At 41.6% G+C, this 18,449-nt stretch overlaps 1 protein-coding gene across 1 annotated transcript in view; it reads right to left on the reverse strand.

The window, feature by feature from the left end:
* Positions 1-18,449, reverse strand: part of LOC136863387 (putative glutathione-specific gamma-glutamylcyclotransferase 2) — a 101,540-nt gene that overhangs the window by 27,118 nt on the left and 55,973 nt on the right. The window contains exon 2 of the mRNA XM_067139796.2: positions 17,632-17,667. Coding sequence (XP_066995897.2) covers positions 17,632-17,667 — 36 coding nt within the window. The remainder of the gene's footprint in view (positions 1-17,631; positions 17,668-18,449) is intronic.

Raw genomic sequence — 18,449 nt, forward strand, 5'->3', positions numbered from 1 at the left:
TTTATTTGTTAATATACTAAGAATTGTGCACATGTTCTCGGTAGGATTAAGTGTTATTTAACATAACATTATCACAAATTGTAGACATTTACTGCTGCTGTTTTTTGAAGAGGTTTACGAAGTCTACTCGAATCCCCATTTGCATGGGTCGGAAAATGTGATTGCTGGTCCCTTGAAAACAGACATTAGTATTTCTGTTTCGAAAATAGGACAAAAGCGAAAAGACCGAAAGTTCCATGACCTGAAAGCTAAAAGAAGTGGGAGAAGAACGGGAGTTAACCAAAGAACGCAGGATACAATATGAGAAGGAAAAGACAGAATTCAGTTTTAAAAAATTGCCTGTTTTCATACTTTCTAAAGCAAAAACAACAACTTATAGACCATGAAGGCCCTTGGAGAAATGGAGGGTAAAGAATTACACTATCTCTGTACTAAGTGGGATGGAGTGATTAGCTCCATGTTCGGGCACTTCTTCCCCCAGGAGCAGTGGCGTCTCGTGACAAAATTTTCAGTGGGGTTCACAACAAAATGTGTATTCATGTCTCAGCTATACCAAAGTAGAATGAAAATCAGTACAAAATAACTTTAATCATTTCACTAAAAGTTCCTTGTACGGCTGCTTCTCCACTCATAATATGGTAGAACCGCTATAACCGAGGATGCATTTTTCCTAGACTAATCAGTGAATGTACAACGAAACTAAAATTACACTTCCGGGCTGAGTGTCTCAGACGGATTTCTGACACCAAGTTGGCAGGTTCAATACTTAGCTCGGTAAAAGTAAAATTCACAACAACTTTGCTACAATGCGGTATTTTAGCGAATATTAAAAGATGCGAACACTATTCTTGGATTTACATAGCACGAAGTTCACCTAAGTATGAGAACAAGCATAAAAATAGTGCGTGCAATTACCACATTTACCAGTACTCAAATTGAAACGATTCTCCTCCCACAATGTAAAGCAAACTTCTTCCCGTGTGTTCAGAATTACCTACTAGCGAAATCTTCCGGCGATGTTATGCAATAGTAACTTCTGGGAGCATTGGCCAAAAGTAACAGGGGAGGTTGCGGACCCTTGTGGTCAACTGTAATACTATCACTTGTTTGAGGGTAGTTGTAGACTGAAAGGCACATGCCTTACCGTGCTCCTCGCTTATGGAGATATCTGTGCATAAACTATGACGTCATCTCCATGCGCATGCGTATAGTCTTCAGGCTCGTAGCAAAATCTCCAGTGTGCTTCCTGCATTGTCAGTCGAAACGAACAGCTGTCAGTGTAACGGAGCTTCGATGTAAGTCGAATACTTTCGATCGACTGATGAAATCAGACAGAAACAAACAAACAAAGGAAACAATTTTGAATTATCCATGAATGCTTGAATATGCATTAGAACTGGGTGTTCACTTGCTCATGTGCTCATGAGAGCCCACTGCTACTGCCCTTTTTTGTGCCGGGCTGAATGGCTCAGACGGTTAAGGCGCTGGATTTTCTGAGCCCAAGTTGGTTCGTTCGATCCTGGCTCAGCTCGCTTACATTTGAAGGTGCTCAAATACGTCAGCCCCATGTTGGTTAATTTACCGGCACGTAAGAGAACTCTTGCGGAACAAAATTCTGGCACCTCGGTATCTCCGAAAACCATAAAGTAGTTAGTTGGACGTAAAGCCAACAACATCATCAACATAATTGTTTTGTGTAGGATGAGTGAACCGGAAATGTGCGTCTCTGGAAGTGATCGCTTATTCTTTTCAACTTCCTGACCAGGATTCGAACTCTTGTCCTTCCAGGTGAACAGAGGACGCATTAATCAACTCTTCTAGGTACCACCTCCCCATATTTTCTGCTCCGTAAGTCTTGCGCCTAGTTTGACTCCACTTGTTTACACTATAATGGGATTATTTTCAAATCCCTATTTTAATGTAGCTCTAGGCCAGCCACTACCATAATTTCATCATTCTCATCTAGACCTTGTTTACATTTGCTACTAGAAATGGAAGGAGACGTTATCCCTTAAGATAACGCAATTTTATTTCTAAATTGATGCTGACGATGAGAAGCTCATCGAAGGAACTTCAACTGTACAGCCTTTCTCAGAGATCTCAGTAGATGCTTCTCCAATGGGAACAAAAGCTTCGACCATTGTGTTTTTGCAAGAACAGGTGGTGGCACTATGCACACCTGTTTGGCTGCCTGTCATTACGAGCTGCAGCATCATCACCTTGACAGCCCATACTCCTCAAACCAGTACAAACAATACGTTCCACTCTGTACGATAAGGTTATAAATCATAACGGAACACCATTCTTTGGTAAATTCGCCCGTATGCCTATTGCGGTGGGCTGTGTTATTTGTCTACTACTTTTCTTAGAAGACTAGTTCTGTGCTACAATTTTGTGTTAACACAGTCCGGGATTTTCGGTATTTTTTTAAAAAAATCGGTGAAGCAATTCAAATCAATTTAAAGTTCGAGACATTGGAGTCAAAGTAAAATTAGTGCGCTATAAGTTAAGATAACCATTATGTGTAAGGGTGTTCATGCATTAGAAATTAACAGGGCTAGAATTGCGTGCCTATCCTCGGAGGAGTGGAATGTTCGTAGCCTCGGCTCTAGTGGGATAGAGTAGTTACCTCTATGCCCAGCCACCTTGCCCACAAATATTTAGACGGTACTCATTTTTTTGGTGTAGGCTGAGTGAACGTCAAAGCCATGTATGTTAACCAATACCAAAACATTCTCTTTGAACTGAAGAGGAGCAATCACCTCCAGAACGGTCAATAGTAGAATTCGAACTCTTCTCAAATAATGTTATTGGCTTTACATCCCACTAACCACTTTTACGGTTTTCGGAGGCGCCGATGTGCCGGAATTTAGTCCTGCAGGATTCTTTTACGTGCCAGTAAATCTACCGACACGAGGCTGACGTAAGCCTATTTGAGCACCTTCAAATACCACTGGACTGAGCCAGGCTCGAACCAAACTCTCTTCTCCTTCGTCCTCATGTAGCCGAGTGATGTCTAATATAATCTACGACCTAAACCCTTCATGGAAGAAAAGAGTAAACTAGATTACCTAGGAGGTAATACATTCTACCCGTAGCTATGAACGAACTACTGACCTCGCGTACAGCCGAGCTCCATTGCATGCAAAACCACTAATAAATTGGAGCCATTTACTTTAATGAGAATAGTTACCGACTCGCGATAATTGCACACATACGAAGAAACTAGTACAGTGAGACTAGTGGCGATGAATACGTACTGCGTAAGAAAGTAAGGCACTTAATAAATACGATTCTGAGATTTGTTTGTATAATCTTTGCTGGCAATGCGATACTAGCAGTGTTACTAGCTAATTTCTTGGACTCGCCCTTTTCATTGTTACACTCTCCCTCTACTGTTGGTCATTCACCATTCTCCTAGTATTACTTTATCCCTTCGTGGGTACGCTTGCAGGAATAGTATACGTTTATTAAGTCCATTGTAATTATTGGTATCTAGAGTGGAGTTAAGTCGTCACGTTCTTATGTGTCACTTCACCCCGTCTTTTCTCTTCTGAGCCGGCCCCGTTGTGTAGGGGTAGCGTGCCTGCCTCTTACCTGGAGGTCCCGGGATTTTTACTTGCATCGGAGGGCTGGTTCGAGGTCCACTAAGCCTACGTGATTACATTTGAGGAGCTATCTGACGGTGAGATAGAGGCCCCGGCCTAGAAAGCCAAGAGTAACTGCCGAGAGGATTCGTCGTGCTGCCCACACAACACCTCGTTATCTGCAGGCCTTCAGACTGAGCAGCGATCGCTTGGTAGGCCAAGGCCCTTCAGGGCTCTAGTGCCATGGGGTTAGGTTTTCTCTCGAATTTGCAGCTAAAACCCGCTCAACACCAAGATGCATACCGATTCACAAAAAATAAAGCAGTAAAGTATATGAATGCGCATTTCATGCACAGATGTTCTCGCAACTCGCTGGACTGTCCTAATTTAATGGAGTTGCTACCAATTTGTGTTCATTCCAGGAACAAGATACAATTGGTTACCTTCCGTTTGCCGAGGTGGAAAAGTGAAACGCAGTGTATTATCATAATTTATCAGGATAGTGGACGTACAGTATTCAACGGCGGTGAAAGTTTCGTTTCATTGGTTTCTTCGGAAGGACGCGTGTTCAATTCCCGGCTATGAAGTCGAGAAGTTGTAAATGACTTTCACTACTGAATAGTCCGCCTCCGTAGCGTAAGGGTTAGTTTTTATTAGCTGCCGTCCTCGGGGGCTCGGGTTCGATTCCCGGTGCTGCCAGAAATTGAATAATGGCAGGTGGGCTCGTATGTGGTTGAAATGGAACATGCAGCTCACCTCCATTGGGGGTGTCCCAGAAAAGAGCTGCACCACCTCGGGATGAGGATACGAGTTTACTTTACTACCGAATAGAGGTAGGCGTAGAGCTCTGGTTCACACAGCTTAAAACGGCAATTAGTCCCAGTCTTGGTCGGTTACGTCTCAAAACTCACGAGTCTCAAAACTCACGGGCTATAATTAGTAACAAATAGTATCAAAACTCACGACTACAAACTGGTAGCTAAAGTAAACAATCTAATGAGTCTCAAAATTCACGAATCCGGACAGCAGGTGCTTGGGATGACTGCAGGAGGGATGAGGTGACTCACGCTTCCCTTCAAACCATATTTTTCCACCGACTTAGGGCAGTCACCCAGGTAGCAGATTGCCTATAAGTTGTTTATCTATTTTCTTAAATAATTTACGAACCTCTGGGGCCCCTTTTTAGTCGCTTTTCACGACAGGCAGGGGATACTGTGAATGTTATTCTGCCACCCCAACCGATGGTGGAAAAATAATGGTTAGTGAATGAAAGAGACCGAGGTGTATTATCATTATTTCAAGAATATTTTGCTGTTGTCTTAATATAATGAATTTTTCCCTTTCACATAAATTTACGTATGGCCTCCGGGGAGGTCTGGTGCAGGTCTTTAGGCGGATAGGCGACCTGCACGTCAGTGAGGATGAGGCCCTACCTAAGATGTCTAATGCTGAAGATGACACGAACACCCAGTTCCCAAGCCATAGGAATTAACTAATGAAAGTTAAAATCTCCCACCCGACCGGAAATCGAACCCGGGAACCCTGGACTCATTGGACCAGCACGCTGACCATTTATGCAAGCAGCTGCATGACATAAAACTAAATTACCGGTAGGTATATTGCCCGCTGCTAGTTAAAACAAACTGTCAGTTGTTAGTACTGGGGCTTAGTTCCAAAATGCGGCCAGAAGGCGGCATTTACTTTAATAAGGAATTTAGAGATATACGAGATCAAGACAGTTGATTCACTCATTTAGTTTCAACATTTGGAGGTTCATTTGGAAAAAGGCGTATTTCTAATTTTCGTAAGTGTTCATCTGTTCGTTTATTTCAATCTACCAGACACATTTAAACCGGAAAAAAATATATCCATGACGCATCCTATTATTCCGCGCGATATAACTGACGGTGAATGATATTTGAAACTCATTCGATTATTTGATTTGATTATTCATTCGACTATTTAAATAATCCGACGGAAATTATTTGATTATTAAAGACGCAAGGACAAAATTTCGTCACTGGGCGAGTTGGGCGTGCGGCTAGGAGCGTGCAGCTGTGAGCTTGCATCCGGGAGATAGTGGGTTCAAACCCCACTGTCGGCAGCCCTGAAGATGGTTTTCCGTGGTTTTCCATTTTCACACCAGGCAAATGCTGGGGCTGTACCTTAACTAAGACCACGGCAGCTTCCTTCCCATTCCTAGGCCTTTCCTATCCCATCGTCGCCATAAGACCTATCTGTGTCGATGCGACGTAAAACAAACAGGAAAAAGAAAGTATTCGATTGTCCTATCACTAATAGGGTGGGCATCACTGATCTCTATACATGGATCGCTGATGGCAGGTCTCCGCTGCAGGAGAAAGTACGCCAAGTTGAGCGCGCGGTTCGCCATGTTGGCGTACCCAACCTAGAGCTCTCCTTATGGGGAAGCAATGATAATATAGTCAATTTTAAGTCGCAATTAATGGCGCATTGGAATAATTAAAAATATAGAGACATGTTCACTCAAAGCATAAGGACATTGGGATCACTGACACGTCATTCCGAGGTCACTAAATCTCCGGGATAGCAATAAACATGAGTGTATAATAACGGCCGACAAATATTAACTTAAGTGCTGAATACATGCAATTAGCGATCGGTAACACAATACAAGTGAAAACCAGTTTCTGGAAACATTGCTGTAAATTGTATACATGTATGCCATGAAATTATGCATTCTTAAAATGATGTACCTATAAACGTAGCTCACTATACAGACCCAGATTCGACATTCGTAATCGGTGCTTGATAATGAATTTCTGTTTCCTGTTTCCATGAAATAACGCGCATATTATCAAATTAAAATATCATTGAAGCAAATCTACACATTTATAAAACCAGCAAATATTCAAAACTTGTCAATATATCACATTACCTGCAGCTTAATTTACTATTACAGACCTCTTTAATTAAATTCAGCTAGCAAAGCGATATTGATAGTCATCATCAGATATAAGTAACACCAGTTAAGAGTCCCAAATACCACGAATTGTATAATGGGATAGCCCCAAACACCCACCACACTTTCCCTTCTCCCATCCATAATTATTACTGATGTAAATAAGGTCTAGAATTCCCCCAGACTTCATTTTCTAAGATTGTTATAAGGTCACGTCAATTATTTCATCGAAACCGTCAGTTTAATTACGAGAAATAAAAAAAATATAAGTAAATTTTTACTTGCAGTTAATGTTCAGTAAAATTGAAAACAGTTGGCTGTACATCACTTCTAAGGTGTACAGTTTGTCCATTTCTATCAAAACAGTCTTCCTCTAAGTGATCCAAGCAGAGAACAGCTGTTTTAGAAGGCTCCCAAGTCTCCCGCCTGATACTCCTAATCGATGATCTTAGATGTTCGGGTCTCGAGAAAGGAAACCTACAAAAATTAATTGCCATTTTGCTCCCGGAATATGCGAAATAAGATACAATAAACCTAAAACTCAAAACACTACCCTAGGAAGATTCTTATGTACAGTATAAAACTCCCCGATGAAATGATTTCTCCTTCTACTGATCGGTTCTGTTTGTACATCCATAAGCTGAACACTGCGGTATGTTAATACCCTGTAGAATGTTTCTTCATTCATATTTCAGATAAACGCATCATCATCTGTCGGCTTTTTCCCTCGGACACAGCGAGGGATCCCACCTCTACCGCCTCAAGGGCAGTGTCCTGGAGCTTCAGACTCTTGATCGGGGATACAACTGGGGGAATGACCAGTACCTCGCCCAGGCGGCCTCACCTGCTATGCTGAACAGGGGCCTTGTGAAGGGATGGGAAGATTGGAAGGGATAGGCAAGGAAGAGGGAAGGAAGCGGCCGTGGCCTTATGTTAGGTACCATCCCGGCATTCGCCTGGAGAAGTGGGAAACCACGGAAAACCACTTCCAGGATGGCTGAGGTGGGAATCGAACCCACCTCTACTCAGTTGACCTCCCGAGGCTGAGTGGACCCCGTTCCAGCCCTCATACCACTTTTGAAATTTCGTGGCAGAGCCGGGAATCGAACCCGGGCCTCCGGGGGTGGCAGCTAATCACGCTAACCACTACGCCACAGAGGCGGACTCAGATAAACACATACATATTTAAATTGAATCTTGTAATCCACAAGTATACTACAAGGCAACGAACCTAAATTCGTAAAATACACTACTATTTACTTTGCAATAACAAAGCACAGAACACTCGTGGAACTACAATCAAGAGGCCTGGCGTCACTGAACTAAGCATAAACAAAGCAAGCGCGCTCCTCGTGGTCTACTGCACCGTGCGCTCACTGCCATCTTACTGCGCCAGTCATCTTCTATTCGGCTTACTGCTACCCAAGCTACCAGCCATCCAGGTATAGAGATCAGTGGTGGGCATTTATCCATTTAAAGGACTGGCCTTGCTCATGAGTTTTGAGACTGGCGCAGGTAGAGAAACACTTTCTAATCCTCTTCCAGGAATTCGTGAGTTTTGAGACTGGCCCAGGTAGAGAAACTTGTTCTTAGTAATCCTCTTCCTGGAATTCGTGAGTTTTGAGACTCGTGAGTTTTGAAACTCGTGAGTTTTGAGACGACACGGTCTTGGTCGGGATGAGTGGCTCAGACGGCTGAGACGCTGGCCTTCTGACCCCAACTTGGCAGGTTCGATCCTGGCTCAGTCCGGTGATATTTGAAGGTGCACACTTAAGTCAGCCTCGTGTCGGTAGATTTACTGGAACGTAAAAGAACTCCTGCGGGACTAAATTCCGGCACCTCGACGTCTCAAAAAACCGCGAAAGTAGTTAGTAGGACGTAAAGCAAATATTATTATTATTATTATTATTATTATTATTATTATTATTATTGATGGCGAAGTTGCGAACAGAAGTTGCGAATAGCAGATTCTTTTATCAGGTATCCAGACAGTTTTTTTTTAAGTATCATTTTTGTAGGGTCAAATTATGATACACCGTTCTTTATCCCACAAGAAAAATGATGTACTTTAAATGTATTCCACTAACGCAGTTTAAATAAAAATGTCGACCTATCAATTTCATATTTATTTTATTCTACCGAATACGAAAGGAGGAATCAAACTTTTGTAACGATAGCAAAAACAGACTCGAGCAAGTTATGGAAGTGGAATCTTGTGTTAACATAACCTGTGAAGAGAACAGACTAAACATGAAACACGTATAAAAAAGGTAAAAATCATGATACGGATATGAATAAAGGAGAGATATTTGCTATCACTTATCCGAATTCTGATCATGTGGTCATATTCTGACCCAAATATACTGGAATTGTTCATTTTGAAACATGAATATAGCTTCAGATGGTTACTTAAAGTAATATGTAATTTAAATAAGTTACATTATTTGTAATACAAGCAAGAAAACCGGAAATACTAAATAAAAATACATGCATATATGTTTGTTAATGAAAACTATAGTTACTGTTTAACATTTTTGTGTTTATTACATTTCTTTTGATCCAAACATTTCTGGTCAGCCTAAACTTTTGCCTTTCAAACCTCCAGGAGCTAATAAGGCTTATATCTACTTTCCAGCTAGCTCATCCACTTAAGGATAATAAAAAGGACGGATTTACTCTCGGTGATGTCATTGAACATTGCTTAATCTAATATTATCAACATTCGACTTCTGAAGTCAGTTTAAGGACTTTTGGACAAATTAAGGAATATTTCTCTCGCGCATTCCAGTTTCATTTCTAAGGCCCTGTACTACGACTGTCAGATAAACAGCCAGACACGCAGGCTGCAGTTTTGCTACCTAGAAGTTTAATATTTCTTGCGTACTACCAACGGATTGTAACTACAGTATTGTTATGCGAAAGATGCAACATTTTTATTTCGTTGGCAATAAAGTTACTGAAAATGTAGTGAAATTTAGTGCGGCGGTATACCTGTTCCCTGGTGTTTTCACTTGTTTAGCACTATTCATTTTGAAATAATATTACTAGAGTCAATATTATACTCTTATTAAGTTATAATGTGGAAGTTCAGGTGAAGAAAAAAAATAGGACTGAAATATACACATACGAATAACTTTTAAAATTAATTCCATATATAAGGAAACTCAACAATTGTTGTAGAAATTAAAAAGACTGAAAATGTTACATGGACACAAAAGGCAAGATTCAGGTTATGCATCTTATTAATCCTACCAAATAATTCCTGCCAGACGATAAAATTTTGTTTTTTGTCTAATACTAATCATAACGATGCGCGTTACAGCGAAAGTAAAATTTGTATTCGTAATCAATGCTACCGTATGCGGCGGAGAATCATTAATTGTATTAGCCTATTCAATTTATTGTTGTTAATTTAATTCGTTTAATTTTTTCCAAGACAATGTTAGAACTAACTGGCAAGCATTTATGTCACTTTAGTGCACATACGTAGTAGTAAGTTGTTACGAAGTCAAAAATATATAACCTCCTTAACATCCTAATTCGACGGACGAATCTCCACGAACAACGTCGTAAACCCTTACTCCATACGAGCACCGCGGAGAGATTTCGAATAGAACCCAACTTTCGGCACGCACACCATTCATTAGGAAATGTGTACTATCACCTCCAGTACCCTGCCGACTAACATTTAGAACGTAAATTATTTTTCGACTATTGGAACTCGAACCGGCATGGCAGCATCAAGCGATGGCGCAGTAACGAGTATGGCTACTTAGGAAGCTTGTTACTGTAATGCTTTCGTGCAACTCATAGTTGGTGGCAACTCTGCGATACCTAAACAGGAAGCATGATAAATATTTTATAAACATATACCGTAGATTATATTATAACTTATTTTTCGTATAGCATCTTGCAGATGCAGGTGCACAGACACATAAATAGACTGGCAGCGCTGTATCTCGTAGCATTGGTGCTGGTGAAGCCGGAAACTTGCGACCGCCGCCATCTTACGTCACTACAGATCCACTGTAAACATGTATGTTACTGTGTTACGCGCAGTTTTGGTTTATCTTGTTTTTATGCATATTTCAAATTTATTTTCGGCAAACTGCTGTGTGGTAGAATGGTGAATATATGCATAGTGTTTGGGTGTGGTTTTTCCTATTCACGGAAAAAGAAGAAACAGGAGTTTCAATACACCGACGTTAAGTGCCTCACATGTGCTCATGTACACTTGTCTAGGGTTATTAATGCTATTAAATTTACTATTAAAGATGCCTACCGTAATTATGTGGGAGACATAACTTCCTTCCGATGTATATTTGTTGTAGTTAGCCCCATTGTGATGTAATAATAATAATAATAATAATAATAATAATAATATGTTACTGCAAAACTTTGTTATAGGTTGAGTTTTTGTTTTCGGTACATTCGTAATTAAATGATAATGGTCTAGGTCTCTTCTATTCTGTAAGAATATGTGGTAAGGATGTCAGAATTACTGTCAAAATTAGAGTGGAGAGACAGCAAGCTTTCATAAATCGATAGATGTTAGGTTTAATATCACACAATATTATTGATTATTACTCAGGATGTGTGGTAAAGATGTTAGTCAATTCTCTACAATGTGATACTTGTAAAGAAGCAACTGTACAAAAAGGCAATTCTTATCCAATCATTTCTTTGAAGAATACCGTAGGTATAATCTATGTTCCTACGAAAGATATTGTTCAAGTATTTCAGAGAAAATGCATGTAATGATTTAAGCTAAGTCATGAAAGGAAACATACCTAATGAAGCCACAGCACATTTTTACGAAAGAAATTTGTTTTCTAGGTTAGGCTCACATGCTTTAGATCTAAACCCAATGGACACGAATGTTTATCCCCTTATTAGCATAATTTCTTCACTGTTCTTGAAAGTGCACGTGAATCATGCTGTAAGAGTGTTGAATGGAAACAGATCTGACCATACATCGGTCTTAAGAGGATGGCTATTTTTAATCATTTGTAAATTGATATACCAAAGTTTCATTTTTACAGTACAATAAAGGAGCTAATAGGTCTAATTACTCAGTACTATTTTTATTATTTCGATGTGCTTTTAATTATTTTAATTATCTCTTGTCCGATATTCCCGTTTCGGCTACCATTTTACATTATTGCATCGAGATAGTGTACTGTAGTGACGTAAGATGGCGGCGGCCGCACGCTTCCGGCTTCAGAATCCTGCTGTTCATTACCAGTCTACATATATGTCTTTGATGTAGATTCACCACGATGTGCAGCCATCTTGATTCTTATAGCAGCGTCTCCGATAGGAGCGAAGTCCCAGATAAGAGCGTTAACTGCATAGCTAAACTATAGAATATTCTCCCAGATTGCACGTAGTAGTACGCGATTTCAACCGGACTTCCAGATAAATGTGCAAACTCCCGCATAAATTTAAACCGCACTTTTATCTGGCTGTCGTAGTACAGACCTTAAGGATAAAACTTTTTTCCTGGCAGTAACTAGTACATGGTAGTTTCAGTATACTGGTTAAGAAGGACTCTACAGTGACTCGCCATAGGCTTCTGCTGCTCTAAATACAAAACAGTAGATTTTGCTGTTATTGCTATCATCAGTCCATACACTGGCTGTATGCAGCGCTCTATTCCACCCTATTCTGTGCTAACCTCATTTCTACGTAACCAATGCAACCTATATCTACACTAATTCATTTGTGATATTCATGCCTTGGTCTATCCCTATCGTGATTACAGCCTACACTTTCCTAAAGTCCTGGGCGTCTCGAGATGCGTTCTATTATATCACTTCTTCCTTCATCCTCATCACGACGCGCAGGTCGCCTACCGGCGTCAATTCAAAAGACCTGCACCAGGCCTCTCCGGAGGCCACACGACATTTCATTTCATTTCACCACTACTTCTGGTGAAATTTCGCCAAATCATCCTCCTCCCACCAACTCTGTTCAGATTATTTTCATTTGTGACTATCTACCCATCTCGCCTACAGTATTCTTCTGTCACATGCGAAGCTCTTCGTCGACGTCGTCCCCGTGCATATGCTGCATATAGCAGCGCCTTCAATTATTGTTCTTACACAATATGACGACAGTATTGCCACTATTTTCCTTCCAGCCCTCGTAACAATATTAGCTTACTTATATAGGTCGATTCATAAGTCATGGCTAGTATTTCTTATTCCCCGACAGTATGTCAACACACGAAAACAACTATATACCGGTACCCTGGAAAGTATATTACATGTCCTTCGTACTTTTGCCACCAGATGGGGTTCAGTGCACTGGTCTGGATATAATCACGATTCCGATATCAGTTGTCTGTTGACAGTTGACCTTAATGGCGTAACGCAAAATCAGGGTTCGCACATCAAGATAGCCCTTCCGAACGGCTGTAAGGGTCGCTTCGCACTAGGCGACAGGAATCGGCTACCAGCCACCCATGCTTGTGAAACATTGTTTTAAAATGGAGCTCTTCACACTGGGCTACTCTGTAGCCGAGCTACAGAAAGAAGCCTGGCGACCGAGCTTGAAGTAGCTCACTCCCGCTACCGGTAGCCCAGGCAGATTTCGCAACCTCAATTGGCGACAGCTGGTGAACCATTGCTATGAATTGGGGGCTTCACATTGCTACTCGCCTTCAGTTGCGCTCCGTTCAGACCTCCTTTCAGTGCTATTGTGCATTTCAAGTTACTTCTCGTTACGGATTCAGTTTAAAAATACTATAAATTATACTAAATAAAATAAATATTCACTATGAATGATCTATCTAGACGAGAGGACTGAATAAACACAGAAGATGTAATTAAACAAATTATACAGCCATCTAGAACTTCAAATGTGACGAATACAGTAATAAGAGCTGAGAAGAGAAGTGCATGGTCTCTAGTAATGACCAGTATCTCATTTCAACTTACCTCTATGTTAAGGCTATTTTGTTCTCTAGCCAGTATTGATTTTCTCAACTTCGCATCCATTCCCGTAATCTCTTTCACATTTTTGAACAGTTTGCCAAAATATTTCTTTGACATTCTCAAGTAACTAAAAATATTTTTACTATCATCACATAAATCGTGGAATAGTTTTAAAGTCCTTGTACCAAACGATCTTCCTACATAAAATGTGAATGAAACCTACGATACTTTCTTTCCTTCTTTCTTTTGGGCAATAACAAGAGCAATTAGAGATACTCGTCTGCCTGAGAACTCAGGCCGGGGAAGGCGGTTAAATAGCGCGGCGGGCTACACCGTTCGGCGACACTGAGCTACTCTGTAGCCGATACCGGTCGCAGATTGCTGTCGCCTAGTGTGAAGCGGCCCTACTGCGCGAGGATGTCGTGCAAAGCTAGGGCTCAAGCATTTGCATCTTGCTATACCCTAACGTACAGTAATAAGGTGGGTCGGGGTCTTCAAAGAGGGAAGAGAGTCAACTGTAGACTGGCCTCGCAGTGGACATCCTGTGTTAGTGACAGTGGCAGTGATCGAGCAGTGCCTCCTAGAAGACATGCGCTGGACAGTGACCGAATTGGCCCAGCATACTGCTATTCGTGCTTCCTCAGTGCGCTTAATTCTACAGCGGGTCTTAAATGTGGGGAAGATTATTTCAGAGTGAGTGCCACATCACTAAACGCAGTTTGGGATGTGTACGCGGTATCAGACGTATCGCATCATTCTGGAACGATACCGCCGTGAAGGAAACCGCATGCTGATTCGCATCATTGCCATTGATGAAACATGGTCAAGAGCATACCAACCCTAACTGAAGCCACAATCCAGCGAATGGTGTCATCGTGGATCATCACGGAAACTTAAGATACGACGAAATCTATCATCAGCTTTGTGAATGATGATCTTGGCATATGGCAGTTAAGGTGTTTTAGTTTATCATCCATTTCTTCAGGGACGAACTGTAAATGCGTAGTGCGGTATCATCGCCGCGCAGTGCGAGAAAGACGTCGAGAACTGTTGGGCAACTCTGTAATCCTACATGACAACGCTAAACCGCTCACAGCAGACACAGTTACCTGCTGTTTACAGCATTGAGGATGGGAGGTCTTGCCGTACCGTCAGTATCCCCCCCCCCCCACCACCACCACCACCACCACCACTGATTTTAGTTCTAAACAGAAAAAAGCCATGGCGTGGGAAACGCTTTGCCAACACACAGGTTATTGTAACCTCATTTCGGCGTTTGTAGCCAATATTAATTTCCCTGGATCTTCTGCAGACTCTAAAAGAAAAATGACGCATCTGCACATCTCGGTGTTTTGATTCTACAGATGCCTTTTTTTGCAATTTTCTTTACGTTGCACTGACAAAGATAGGTCTTATTGCGACGATGGGATAGGAAAGGGCTGGGAGCGGTAAGGAAGCTGCCGTGGCCTTAAGATGCAGCCCCAGCATTTGCCCGGTGTAAAAATGGGAAACCACCGAAAACCATCTTCAGGCTGCCGACAGTGGGTTTCGAACCCACTATCTCCCGACTGTAAGCTCACAGCCACAAGGCCACTTGCTCTATTTCTACAAATGCGAAAATGATCAAGATCCCACGGATAATAAAGACGTAGGCCTAAATATTTTACAGGCACATTAAGTTGGCAGATAGCTCAACTGCTTTGAGGTGAAATAAAATTTTGTATTTATTTGCCATGTGTTGGCAGTGTTCAGTTTGTTGAGACTTCTCCGGATGACTTCCTTTTTTAAAAATAAGTACAACTCTGTGAGCAAGTTTCGGCAGAATGCCATGAATTGTGTTCGGACATTCCTTGCTCAGCGTGGGCACCGAGTAGGCAGGCGGACAAGTCGCCACGCGATTGAGGTAGTTCCACATAGGAGAGTCAAACGAACGCGGTGGGTAGTTATTACCAAAGTGAATTTCTTCCACGTGGCATCAACGCACTTCACTAAAATGAAATGACTGAAGACATGTTAACATGCAATTGGACAAAGCGAGTTAATCGAGGGAATTTCCTAATACTCTCGATTATAACTTAACTGCGACATATCGACGATTGCTTCTAGACTGACAAATAATGGGGCGGAAGGATGGGGGAACTTTGTGGAAATTTCAGTAATGGAACTACAAATTTAGTAAAAGTTTCTTGACGTACAGCAATACTGAAAATACGTAACTTTCAAATTGTTTTTAACACTGAGATTATTAACTCGTTTATCTCTCCGTGGACCAGAGAGTATCGGCCTCCGGAATCGAAGATCGTGGGTGTAAAACTGACAGAGGTTGTCGGATTTTTTAAGCGTGACAGAAGTTTATTCGACACTCCATATCGTACGATGTCTGCATGTAAACGTTTTCTGGTGACACATTTGCCGTTTACTCGACAGAATCAACTTGAACTACGCCATCCGAAGAGTAAAATGGAAGGTCGAAATTGACGCGCAGGGAGCCTAAATGGCGTCGAAGATTAATTATTGTACAAGGTAGCTGAATCCATACGGTGATTATTTAAATGTCGAACTTTTGTTTAGTCGGTCAATGCATAGGGTTCTATTGATACATAAATTGACAATGCATCATTACCAGGAATGTAAAGTCCATTCTGAAGCTTGATTTACACCTGAGGTTCCAAAAGTAGTGAAGGGAGAACAGTGCCAGCTAACTTCACGTGAATAAGAACAAAACACCGAGCGAGTTGGCCGTGCGGTTAGGGTCGCGTAGCTGTGTACTTTTATTAGGGAGATGGTGGGTTCGAATCCCACCGTTTGCAGCCCTGAAAATTGTTTTCCGAGGTTTCCCATTTCCACACCAGGCAAATTAAGGCCACGCCCACTACTTTTGCAATCCTAGCCCTTTTCCATCCTTCCGCAGCCGGGAACCTTCGATGTTTTTAGTACGACGTTAAACCACTAGGAAAAAAAATTGCTCTTTGATTGGTTGAAGTAAAATACATATGTTATGCGCTTTATTGGTTGAACCATTAACGAAAACTAATCCGTACCATCGTAGCTTGAGTAATCAAATACACTAGTTGATGCGCTATGGGCACCCAAGTAATTAGACAGACTACACAATGTTAAAGTTGTGAAAATAACACCACCAGCAGGGATAAGTTCTGCATTTAAAACTTTTCAACGCACACCAGTGTACGTGGTAACAATTTTCACGTAATATCTCCGCACTGCGTGCTTGACCATCTTTATAATGAATGGGTGTAGAAATCTGCTTGTATCGCCTTTCCTCAGCATAGCCTCAATATGCTCACTCTAGTATCCTGTATGAGAATAATAGGCTACTATGTTTACAACAGGTGCTTAGGTAAGATTTCTTATAAAATAGGATGACTTCCGACTGAAGAGCACAGCTCTTTAACAGTACCAGTTATAAGAAACATGTGAGGGCCGGAGTGGGATTCGCTCAACCCGAATCTGAGAAGCTGTTGATACGAGAGAGAGTTGATCCGGTCAAGAATGGCTGAGGATGTCCTCGCGCTGACCGTATGGCGCTCCAGTATCTACACCCCATCTGCCTGGACAGCAGTTGTCTTTGCAGGCCAAGGCCCCAATAGGCTGTTACGCCAAGGATTTGTCTTTTATACAAGGGTAGCCTAAAATTTAAATCCTCCATGCTTTTCATGTTTGACATTTGACTAAAGCCTCTGTAGAGACTTCGCGACCAGCGGTGGTAAAAACTGCGTATTGTTTTCTGTCCATCCATTTACCATAGGATCGGGCAGGGACCTAACTGTTTCCACGAGGTTAGAAAACCTCGCATGACAAATATTTTACGAGGACGAATCAAAACCGGGGCCTCTCAGCCAGTAGCCTATTACTAGCGAAATAAATTATGCAATACAGGAATTAAAGGTATTATCTAGTTTGCATTCAGATTACTAGTTCATCGAAAGTGCAAAGTCACATGAAATTTAACAAAACGCTACCCAGAATATAAGATGAACTACTTCTAGTGACAAAAAGGCAACGCTGGGCAGTCATATGATTTTCAGCAATGCATTCACATAGAAACACATTTCTCAGCCGTTCCTCCTCGTCATTATCACGGTATGGGACACATCGTACGTTAGAACTAAAGCAACTACTATAGAGAACACGTGGCACAACTTACCTCCTTATCTTCAACCAGTGTGGCCACTCTGCCAGGCTGTGAACAATAAACCAGAGTATTAGTGGATCAATAGTAAAATTGGCTGCACGCACGAAACAAGCACGTGCTTTGCTTGGCTCGCAAATCTAAAAATACAACAGATTGGAGGTCCCCTGCTGAGTGTAAGGTTGGCCAAACACACCAGCGTGTAGTACTATCTGTCCCATGGGTAAACACATCTCTCGTTTATCGTATTCACTGCTTATCTTTCTAGTCTTGTCAGTTATATAGGTTAGGTTTAGTGCTCTCCTGTTCTTAAGGTTGTAGGTTCGAAATCCGCCTCAAGTGATCAACATTTAAGATTGCTTAGATCAGATTTTTTTGCTAGGGGATTTACGCCGCACCGTCACAGATAGGTCTTAAGGCGACGATGGGATAGGAAAGGCCTAGGAGTTAGAAGGAAGCGGCCGTGGCCTTAAGGTACAGCCCCAGCATTTGCCTAGTGTGAAAATGGGAAACCACGGAAAACCATCTTCAGGGCTGCCGACGGTGGAGATCGAACCCACTATCCCCCCAAATACTCGATACTGGCCGCATTTAAGCGACTGCAGCTATCGAGCTCGGTGTGATATTCCGTAACTGCAGTCTCTGCATTACGGTTTACAACGTAATCCAAGAACTATTTAAGATCATTTTATGATATTTTGCATTGTAGCAATTTCTTCGACACAAGTGAAATCACTATTAATGCTGACATTAAGGCCTTTGATATAGAATGTTAATGACTACGAAAGAAGATATTTTCTGAAGGAAAAGCCAATCTTACAGGTTCTAGAGCA

This window comes from Anabrus simplex, chromosome 2 (assembly GCF_040414725.1).
Source record: "Anabrus simplex isolate iqAnaSimp1 chromosome 2, ASM4041472v1, whole genome shotgun sequence".
NCBI classification, from domain to species: domain Eukaryota; kingdom Metazoa; phylum Arthropoda; class Insecta; order Orthoptera; family Tettigoniidae; genus Anabrus; species Anabrus simplex.